Source organism: Triplophysa dalaica, chromosome 6, assembly GCF_015846415.1.
Source record: "Triplophysa dalaica isolate WHDGS20190420 chromosome 6, ASM1584641v1, whole genome shotgun sequence".
NCBI classification, from domain to species: Eukaryota; Metazoa; Chordata; class Actinopteri; order Cypriniformes; family Nemacheilidae; genus Triplophysa; species Triplophysa dalaica.
Genome location: NC_079547.1, coordinates 9,233,991 through 9,245,580, shown reverse-complemented (window position 1 = coordinate 9,245,580; position 11,590 = coordinate 9,233,991). Strand labels below are relative to the sequence as shown.

The 11,590-nt window shown below is 38.4% G+C and overlaps 1 protein-coding gene across 1 annotated transcript in view; it reads left to right on the top strand.

The window, feature by feature from the left end:
- Nucleotides 1-5,508, top strand: part of tomm70a (translocase of outer mitochondrial membrane 70 homolog A (S. cerevisiae)) — a 38,061-nt gene extending 32,553 nt beyond the window's left edge. Inside the window, exons 8-12 of the mRNA XM_056750192.1 lie at nucleotides 2,367-2,474; nucleotides 2,615-2,731; nucleotides 2,818-2,915; nucleotides 3,024-3,146; nucleotides 3,826-5,508. Of these exons, the coding sequence (XP_056606170.1) occupies nucleotides 2,367-2,474; nucleotides 2,615-2,731; nucleotides 2,818-2,915; nucleotides 3,024-3,146; nucleotides 3,826-3,979 (600 nt within the window). The 3' untranslated portion in view covers nucleotides 3,980-5,508. The remainder of the gene's footprint in view (nucleotides 1-2,366; nucleotides 2,475-2,614; nucleotides 2,732-2,817; nucleotides 2,916-3,023; nucleotides 3,147-3,825) is intronic.
- Nucleotides 5,509-11,590: the final 6,082 nt, after the last annotated feature.

The window sequence follows — 11,590 nt, the reverse complement described above, 5'->3', positions numbered from 1 at the left end:
AATATTCCTTTACGTGTGTGAACCAGAGGTCGCGTAATCCCAAAAATTCTTTGTCATTGACAGATTTTTTTTACCAGTGACGCCGTCATTCTGGCAGATTACAATGAGGGCAATTTTTAAACACCCGTTTCCCTTCAGCGTGATATGGTCGCGAAGCGATCTGCGTGTCGTTGTCATTTGTACTGACTAGACATGTGATGCGATTTGGGAAAACCCGTCGGATGTCGCTCTGGGACGCAGGAAAGACAGTTCACCTATCAAAGTAAACCACATAACATGAAGAATGAAGAAGTATTAATGCACATTTCCCGCCAGTCCTGTGTAAACTATGGCATGCAAAGGTTTTTTATTCAATGTTTTCATGAGATGACAGAGCTCTCAGTCTACAGCACCAGGAGTTATGCCCGCTCCACTGCTCACGCGAGCCGGACCGCGATCGCAAAATATACGAGAGATGATCAAAAGTCCAGACACTATGCACATGATAAACAGCGTAAAACTTGCTTCACTGCTTATTAGTTGTTGTCCGTAATGTTTGTCACTTTCTTTGTGTAGTTATAATGGCAGAGCTTTCGTTCTTTAAATGTGCCGTGCACCATTTTCCTTACTTTCGTTTTATTCCAACGGTTTTGTACAGTAATTTTATAGACTTCAACACTAGGAATTGTTTTTTTTTTTACTAAATTGTTATTAGAGTAAGTCTCTTACCACTGTAAAGTGTTTTTTACTTGTGATTCTGGACTGTTGGGCTTTTATTTTCATAACTTAATTTTAAACACGTTTTTCTCCAAATTCCGTTCCTGAACATCATAGCGCTTCAGACGACAGAATAAGTTGGTTATTCTATTCTTAGGCTACTTATTATCAACTTTAGACATCTGCAATTCTTGGTGCATTTGTTGTTGTAAAAGTTCTACAGTTAACATATGGGCTATGGGAGTCTTTGTTTGGATACACTATTATGTTGAAGGCCTACAGAGAAAATATTTTTGTATCTTTAAGCAGTTGCACCTGTTCTGAATAGACTTTCTTGTAGTAGTCCTACAGAGAAAAAATGTAAAATGCACTTTGTTTTCATGAGAACATTTAATTGTACAACTTTTCAGCAGGCCAGTACCCTGTACATTATTTTTTAATATACACATGAGTGGGGTCAAGTTAAACATCTTAGTTGAATTTTATTTTATACTGTGCATTGTTGCAATGTGCTAAATAAATATTTGCATAATTTGTAATTGATTTATTCTTTGAAACTTTAATATTTATGCATTTGCAATGCCTTCATTTTAGTAAAGTTAGTACACAATAATAGCCATAAATGCAAGGGTACTAATAATTGGCCAAATTTCTTTCGGTGTTTCGGTTTACGGCTTTCGGCCTTGGTTTCCTCTTTTTCCGTTTTCGGTTTCGGCCAAGAATTTTCCTTTCGGTGCATCCCTAATTAGTACAGACTTTTATTTCTTCTTTTCTACTTTTTATTTATAAAAAAAAGACTTTTTCGCAAACTGTGGTAGGATAACAGAGACGAGTCTTTATTGCACTTGTTGTTTCAATTGCTTCAATTTATGTACCTCGTTTCTAAGTCACTTTGGATAAAACGGTCTTCTAAATTACTTATAGTGAATGGCTTGGGCTCTCATAGCTGCCTGCAGCTGTATTTCTTCTTATTCTTCAAACATATGGGCATTTTTTGGGCGCTAACGTGCTCAAAAACGCTTGAATATTGGCACGCATCTGTGGCAATTAGGACGCTGCAGATGCTGGGACCTAAGCTCTGAAATATGCTATTTGCAATAAGCTTTCCTGCGGCTCAGTGGTATGAGCATGGCGCTAACAATGCCAACTTCATGGGTTCGTTACGAGGGGATAGCACATACTAAGAAACAATGCAGAGTATAATGCAATGTAAGTCGCTTTGGATGAAAGTGTGCATAAATGTAAAATGTAAATGAAATACTCCATAGAATTCCCATGAGAGGAGACCGGGTTCAAGTGAACGAGATGAGATTTTTATTGATTTTTAAAGAAAGCCTCAATTATGAAACACAAAGGAAAATGTAGGCATTTTAACTTGTACTTTACTTATTTTAATGAATTATACTATGCAGTAATAAACAATAAATAAGCCCTGCAAAATGTTTTGTCACAAACTCAACTGACAGGCATGTAATTGCACAAAAATTATGCTTCCTGTTTTTTTTAGCAGGTGCAGCTTTTAGTAAAGAGCTTCTTTTCTCTATGTATAGTGCTCGTGTTACCAGGGGTGTACATTTTTATTTTCTTACAATGTTTACAATGTAATGTCTGTAGAAAAGATCTGCATTGTGAGTATCTTGTTAACAAACTCTGACTGTTTCATTGTTCAGCTGAAGATTTTGCTGGATCAGGTAGAGGAGGCTGTGGGAGATTTTGATGAGTGTATAAAACTTCGACCAGACTCTGCACTCGCCCAAGCTCAGAAGTGCTTTGCATTGGTGAGTACTACTAGATCATAACCTTGCTCTGGCTCGGTTTCAGTCCTACTCATATAAGGTTGTTTTGGTTTTCATTACTAATTAAGACATTTACACATTTTATATATTTTGATATAATTTTCCAATTTGTTTTCTTATAGTACAGACAGGCCTACACTGGAAACAACCCATCCCAAGTTCAAAAAGCCATGGATGGGTTTGAGGATGTTATTAGGAGGTTTCCAAAGTGTGCTGAGGGTTATGCTCTGTATGCACAGGTATTGCTAACTCCAATAAAATTTTAGATTAAAAATCATCTATCGACATTTTATGTGTCGCATCCTTTTTTGTTGTGGTTTGGTAGGCACTCACTGACCAGCAACAGTTTGGTAAAGCAGATGAGATGTATGACAAATGTATTGAACTAGAGCCTGACAATGCCACAACATATGTCCACAAAGGGTTAGTTTTTGCCTGTATTTTTCAGATGTGTTTTACTGAAATTATCCAAATCATATGTTTTTGAGCATCTACGTGTTTTTCTACATCTGTGTATTTTTCTACACGCAGTCTGCTGCAGCTCCAGTGGAAACAGGATCTTGAAATGGGCCTTGAACTTATTAGCAAAGCCATTGAAATTGACAACAAATGTGATTTTGCTTACGAAACTATGGGAACCATTGAAGTTCAGAGGTTTGTGAATATTTACTTCCTAGGGCCCTATAATTTGTGCAATGTGAATAATTCAGATGGAATCGAGGAATCGAGACATCCAAATTTAATTTGCTGTACAAAGCTAAATGTCATGGAATCTGTCAAATAGTACGTCAACAATTATTCAACTGTGATATGTAATGTCCTTGCTCTGCCTAGTGAATAAGTGCAGCAGTTTCATCTACTGTATGTTTAACAGTTAAATTAACTGTAATACACTAATTTCATCTTCAAAATAGCTGTGAGAGCAGCTTACTTTTATTTGAGCTACTAAATGAAAATGTCTTTGCAATGACCCTTTAAGATACGTCACAGATCATGAAAATTCCTAGTTGAAAAAACTAATTATGACAAACCCACATGAAGATTCTATATTGTTTACTTGAGTAAGTTGTAGTAAATATAGTAGTAAATCCCTAAAAGTAAATCTGTAAACACTAGTAGTTAAAAATACTACAATAATTAAAATTTAAAATGGAAAAGATTTTGGGGAAAAAGTGGATTTCATAGGGCCCTAGGTTTCCTGAGCATTGAATTATAACTTGTAATGCTATTCCTGCTCAGTTATTGATTATTATATGATGTATACTGTGTTTTACGCTTGGAAAGAAAATGCTGGGAGTGTACCTTTAAAAAAACACTTGACTTGTCTTCACAGAGGCAATCTGGACAAGGCAATAGATATGTTCAACAAGGCCATCAACTTGGCTAAATCCGAGATGGAGATGGCCCATCTCTACTCCCTCTGTGATGCTGCTTATGCCCAGACAGAAGTTGCCAAAAAGTATGGTCTCAAGCCTCCCACACTTTAACTCACATTTCATCAATCTCTATTGCTGGGCCAGAGTACACATCCCATATACCAGCTTTGATTTCTTAACTAAAATGATCATCAATGAAAAGGTAGAAGGTTTTGGTACCATATGAGTACACCAGTGTTTTGGAAACGTTTTGGAATGTGTTGGTGTGTGAAGCAATGAAATTAAAAGATTGCAAAAGAATGATAGAGACTGATTGCTGCTTTTTTAGATCATCAGTTGCATCATCAGTGGTTTAGTTTGTGCTCTACAAGTATGGCTTAAAATGTGTTGGTCTTACAGAGCTGAAGTCCCTGTATAGTTTGACTCCATTTTGGAAAAAACTCAACTGCCTGTAGCCTTGTTCAGGTGTGTGTTATTAGGGCTGGATCTGAACTTTGCAGCACTCTAGGACTGACTAGGATTTTTAAACGGCTATGCACATTTGGTTTGTCTCCCTCATGTAACATGTTTAAGTCGGACAATAAACTCATTAGGTCAGAGCTCCATGAACCGAACTGTCAGTGTGTCTTATAAAAGAGACATACAAAATGTGAAGAGCGGTAGGTCCCCAGGACATGGATTGAAAACCATTGAACTAAAGCAAGTTGTCCGGACCCCATTCCTTGAGACCAGTGTCCTACAGACTCAGCTCCAACCCTAATCAAACACACCTAAACCAGCTTATCATGGTCCTCAAGATTACTAGGGCAGTTGTTTTTAATGAGCGTTGGAGCTAAAGGGCTTGTTTGATTTCATGCAGTGCCATTCAAACCGATTGGCACCTGACATCAAAGTATGGTGAGAGCGATTCAAAGTTAACAAAGCTCTTGGCTCTCTCGTGTTGAATGGTCTCAGTGGCACTGCATGAAATTCAACAAGCTCAAACTCAGCAGGGCACAGGTTTGGACACCCTGGACTTTATTCGACAATTAGTAATTTATACTTGATTATTTCTCCCTTTTAGATACCAGGTTAGTATGTTAAGTGAATGTACATCATCAGAAGGTCTGCAATATAGGTTCATAGATTAATGCTGTAAAGTGCAGAAGCTTTGTCCTATCGATGTAAAATCCAAGTATCCTGGTTTTGTTTGGAAGTGCAGGATTACACTTTTTGTTTGTGTTTGTTATAAACCTGTCCGTATTTGGTGTGTCATGAAAAAGGGCCATACAGGTAATGTTTGTTGATGTGTGGGATTTTTGTCTTTTAATATTCTATGAAGCAGTGAATTTTTGCATTTTCTATTTAAATTGAGTTACAATACTATACTGATGTCACTTGTTCTACTGGAAGCATAATTATTTGTTCAAATTTGTCATAAGGGAAAATGTAAGGAAGTAAAGAAGTGTTACCCAACTTACCCAACTAAATAGCGAAAATTTTCAAAAGAAGCTTAGCTTGAACAAATTAATGTTGCCATTTTGTGCAAAAGAATATATAAACAATGTAAATCACCAAAATTACATTCCTTATGTTTTACTCTTAAAATGCATTGATTTTGTTTAGATGTTCTGTGAAATAAAAATTATGTGGAGGGTTAATTTTTGAAGAGTGGATTCATTTTTTAAATGTCTCAATGTAGGAATATAGAATGTACATCTACCAATGCAAAATGCAGTTACAGATGTTCTTTTCAGATTTTTTCCAGCCGTAAAATAACTTTCCATGTTGAATTGGGGTTTTAACCTAAAATAACTAATACAACTAAAATAACTTATACTAACATTTGTTATTTATTTATGTTTATACAGATTTATTTATATAGTGCTTTTTATAATGTTGCATGATTTAAAAACAGCTTTACAAGAAAATTGAGAAATATTAGCAATAGCATATGTTCATTCGTGGAATAATTGCAAATTTTACTCTGCCGTAGAAAGAGTGTAATCCACTAAAATTATATTTATTTTGTGATACTATGGGACACTTATACAGAATATTGTTTATCAGATGAATTAATATCCAATTGAAACACACATGCCTTTCCCCCTCGCTAGAAAAAGTGAAAATTGTTAAAGAACCGGAGTGTAACGAACAGAATTAGCAATAATTCCGTTCCCAGGAGTGTAGCATGCAGTAGTGATGCGCTGGGACTGCGGTCAGGCCAGCCTCCACTTTGAAAACAAGAGTCAAGTCAGCCCTCACGTGGTTTTGCTGTGCACGCATATACTAGGCATTACGGTAAAGACGTCTGAGCCTGGTCTAAGCATTGTGATTTCAAATAAACGTTCTTCCGGCGAACGCGGTTTCTCTTTCAATCACCTATTTGTGTATTTGAGGTGTTTGCTAAATTATTTGTACATGTAGCTGTGGAGTTATGGGAGATTTGTAAACAGTTGCTAACTGTTCTGGTGGTTGTTATAACCTTGCTGTCCAGTTGCTTTGAAATATCTCATGTATGCTGTGCGTCTATAAATTATATTAGACGTATGTTAAAAGCAAGTCCCCGTTTCCAAAGACTCATTCTACTTCAGGGCGATAAAGCACCACATCATAATGTCCCACACGCAATATAAGGACAATATAAAGTAGATTTTTTTTATTTATAAGCCCATGAAATGTCTCTTTTTTTTTTACGCTACTTTTTTACAAGGTTAGATGGATTTTTAAAGAAAACTCTCTGTTTCAACAGACTCATTCTACTTCAGGGTGATGCAGCTCAATTCAAACGAAGAGTTATGAAATTTCCCAACATGAAGAATTTCCCTTATGAGAGTATAATGAAAGCCTTTATTTGGGCTTTAATAAGGATTTAAACCGTTAATAATCATCTTGTTTATGTTTAATTGAATGTTTTGTTCAGTGTTTGTCTTGAGTACTTGAAACATTTATAAAAAGTCGCAAAATTTTACTAACGAAACTCTTTAATGATTGCATCATTGAACTGCAACATTCACAACCTCAAAACAGTATTTGTAATCATGGCCGTCTCCAGAAAACAATCACGAACCGGGGATTCGCGTTCGCTCTCAGTTCCCCGCCCGGACAGAGAGAGAAATCCAGGGAATGTGATCTCAAACACTGAGTTAATCAAAACGTGCTTCGCCTTACGAGGGCGTATAGTGAGCTGCTGTTGTCGAAAAAGTTCAGGGTCACTTTGAAGACTGTAATCTCAACTCAACTTTATTTATATAGCGCTTTTTACAATTTTCATTGTTACAAAGCAGCTGTACATGAGACACATTGAATACAAGAATAACCAACTATAGGCATATACCTGTAAAAACAAGAAAAAGGTGAAAACAACAAAAGACAGACATACAAATGCTCCACACACACAATATGCATACATTCTTACACACATTGACATAGACGAACACACGTAAACACACTCGCACACACGCACAGTGAAAGCACAGATAGGAGAGAGAACCACAGGTCAAATATTAAACGAACTATAAATTCTTATAATGCATATTAATTATTCTAAATTCTAAAACAGCCCACCCCGCCAGACAAATAGTGCAAAACAATATGCAAACGGTGGCGAGGAACCCAAAACTCCAATCGAGAAAAAAACCCTCAGGAGAACCCAGGCCCAACCAGAGGATTCCAGTTCCCCTCTGGCAAAAGCTGCTGCCTCTGCACAAGCTCAACACTGCTTGCACAACAAGACTAAATAAAAAATAAATAAACTTACGAATAAGGTAAATTATAGATTTAAGATTATCATTAACAATCTATTAGCATTTGAAGTGTTGTAGAAAAATCGTGTCAAGTTGCCGCGTCCTTTATCCAGCTCTATCATCTCAGCTCTTGTCAGGTCATCACTTCCCATTCTCAGCTCTGCCATCAGGTCTGGGCATGAACTGCAACCTTGGAACAAAAAGACGAGACTGGCTGAGAGTAGAGTACTGTTCTGCCATCTTTGATTTAAACAAGTACATCATTTTGTTGTTGGATGTGTTCCTGGTTCCGGTTGATCTAAATAATGCAGCCTAAATCGTCTGAGGATCAATATTATGGAAGTGTAGTGTATGCAAGATTAAAAAGATGCGTCTTTAGTCTAGATTTAAACTGACAGAGTGTGTCTGCCTCCCGGACAGTGCAGGGAAGAATATCCCAGTTTAGGCGCTAGATAAGAAAAGGATCTACCACCTGCACTTGAATTTGAAATTCTAGGTATTACCAATTGACAGGACACCTGAAAGCGTAATGCACGTGGAGGACTGTAATACAATAGAAGTTCACTCAATTACTGCGGTGCTAGACCATGTAGGTCCTTATAGGTAATAAGCAAGATCTTAAAGTTATTGCGATGCTTTATAGGTAACCAGTGCAAGGTTGACAGAACCGGGGTTATATGCTCATACTATTTTGTAAGTGTAAGAACTCGAGCTGCCGCGTTTTGAACCAGTTGCAGTTTTTGTAATAGGCCTGCAGGGTAACCACCTAAAAGTGCATTACAGTAATCTAGTCTTGATGTCATGAATGCATGAATTAATTTCTCTGCATCTGACAGTGACAGCATATGACGTAGTTTAGATCTATTCTTGAAATGGAAAAATGCAATTTTACAGGTGGCTCTCAAATGACAGATTACTATCGAATACAAAGCCAAGATTCTTAGCTGACGACGAGGATTTTATGGAGCATCCGTCAATAGTTAAGCAGTATTCTTCAATTGCAGCACTAAGGTCTAGCAGCACCAATAACGAAATACAGCCACAGTCAGACGCTAAAAGCAGATCATTTGTAACTCTGATCAAAGCAGTCTCTGTACTGTGACATGCTCGAATTTCAGACTGGAATTCTTCATTAATGTCATTCCTTTTGAGGAAGGAGCATAACTGAGTCGAAACTACTTTTTCAAGAACTTTAGATATAAAAGGTAAATTCGATAAAGGCCTGTAATTACCTATTTCTCTTGGGTCGAGTTTGGGTTTTTTGACAAGGGGCCTTATAACAGCCACCTTAAATGCTTTAGGCACATGTCCTAATGTCAGAGATGAGTTAATAATACTAAGAAGAGGATCTATAATTTCCGGGAGCATTTCTTTCAGTAGTTTTGTAGGTATAGGGTCTAGCACGCATGTTGTTGATTTGGATGATATAATGATTTTAGAGAGTTCATCGTTATCTACTGTAGAAAATAATTGCAATTTCTCCTTAGGGGTGCTGTAGTTAGTTTGTTCAGCGCGTTTCACTTCTGGTTGCATTGTTATAATTTTTTCTCTAATGTCTTGGATTTTACTAGTGAAGTAGTTCATAAATTCATCACTGTTATGCTGATAATCAGAATCTGAAGTCGCTGACGACTTATTTTTTGTTAATTTAGCCACGGTGTTAAATTAAAACCTAGGGTTGTGATGGTTTTCTTCTATTAGTGATGAAAAGTAGGCGGATCTGGACGTTTTTATGGCATTCCTGTATTTTCAAGTACTATCCTTCCATGCTATACGAAGTACATCTAAATTAGTTTTCTTAAAGTTACGTTCCATTTTACGGGACGCTTTCTTTATAGTCTGAGTGTGTTCATTATACCACGGTGTTGGGCTGCCATTTTTTATCTTTTTTAAACGCAGAGGAGCAACTGTGTCTAATGTTTCCGAGAAGGTAGAGTTAAAATTTTCAATAGTAATGTCAAGATCATCATCGTTTTTACTCATGCTAGATATTTGAGACAATTCAGGCAAAATTGTTCAACTTTGGTAGTTGAAGAAATCGTTCTACCATATTTGTAACAAGGAGTTTGATTTGCAGCCGTAGGCCAGTGAAGCAAACATAATATCAGATAATGATCCGAAATGTCTTCACTCTGCTGAACGATTTTAACATCGTCCACATTTATACCATAAGATAGTATCAAATCTAAAGTATGATTACGAAGGTGAGTGGGTCCTCTAAGCAGCTAAGCAGCTTTTGCCAGAGGGGAACTGGAATCCCCTGGTTGGGCCTGGGTTCCCCTGAGGTTTTTTTTCTCGATGGGAGTTTTGGGTTCCTCACCACCGTTTGCATATTGTTTTGCACTATCTGCCTGGCCGGGGGGGCTGCTTTAGAATTCATACTTGTATTAAATGTGTCTCATGTACAGCTGCTTTGTAACAATGAAAATTGTAAAAAGCGCTATATAAATAAAGTTGAGTTGAGTTGAGTTGACACATGTTGACTAACGCCCATGGAGATTTTATAATCCACAAAACTGATATGACCAAAGCTGACAGCAGCATTTTGAAAGTTTGTGATATAAAATTGACGAATCTCCGTACGGTCAGTGACGTATTATACTGACGTATTATAGTGGTGTCCTATTTCTTAGGGGAATGTTTTAGCCCTTACCCTTGCCACTTGAATTTCCGAGAAGAACGGCAAAGTCCACTGTCGAGGGGCTAGGCGGCGCCCTGGCAGAAACCATTAGTCTAGGCAGCTGCGAGTAGGTTCCTTTGGAGAGGACCACTCTAAGCCCAGCTCTTGCACAGCCTTAGTGAGGACCCGAAAAAGCTCGGAATCCACGCTAGGCGCAGGTTCACTGTGCTCTACAGACAGCAAGGGGTCAAAAACTGAGCCGATAGCTCCTCCCCGTCTGAAGCTGCTAACAACATGCTGTCGTCTTCCTCGAATTTGCTTCCGCCAATTTGCTTCCTGCAGAGAGAAACGAACCGGTGAATTTTCTCTCTGTGGAGAAGGTAAGGCACGCCGAGGGGACGTGAGCCCGCACTTCCCTGAGCACTTAGTTCCTCTACCCTGCTGCTTCGGCCCCACAGAAGAGCAGAATCGCTCTCTGAAAAAAAAGCTATCCGCGAGCACAGAGAGGAGAGACTCATGCTCTCACAGTAAGGGGATTCCATCTCTACGAGTGCGTCTTGAGCGTGGGGAAACTCCCAAGCGTGAGACACACTCGCCGTGACCGTCAGCGGCGTGGAGGCGGACCCCACACGAGTGACAGGGACGGCGTGGCATTTGCAACAACGGCGCAGGGCAATTTGCTTGGAAAATTGCCTTTTAGAGCTTTGCCGGATAGCGGCAGGGAAAAGGATACAGTGCTGCTTAAACCGGCGGAATCGCTGAGCAGAGAGGTCAAGTCCGCTGCAAGGCTCTTTCAACAGCGAATCTTTCAGTCTGGGTAGCGAGGTAGAATTAGTTGCTGAAGGAGAAGAGATCTGAGAACCCTTCAGCGATGTGTCTGCTTATATAGCCATAAGCCCCGCCCCTTTTGGAGGGCGCCATAGGTCTGTGCAGCTTCGCTGCCATTGGCGTAAAGTTTTACTTTAAACGCACCAATGGCCTTGCAGTGTTCACTGCGTTATTGTAAAGCTTCAGTTTTCGGAGAAAAAAGAGTTTTCCCCATAGCGTCCTGCTACGCAGTACGACTGAAGTATCGATAGGGAACGTGCATGGCACTTGATAGTTAACAGAAAACAGGTCAATATATTGTGTTTTTTATTCACTTGATACTATTATGTGCTGTGCACCAGTTACAAAAGCAAGAAGTTCTTCAAAGGTTATATCCTTTGTTTCTCCCTCTAAACGGAGATTAAAAATAGTTATACAATGCAAAATAAATGTAAGCTCGAATTTCTATTCATTACATTGAACTGTTACACTCGAATCAGAAATCAATCAACATGACCTCACCTTGAATGTACATCAATAGGCACTCCCACAGAAATATTGTGTCTTCCT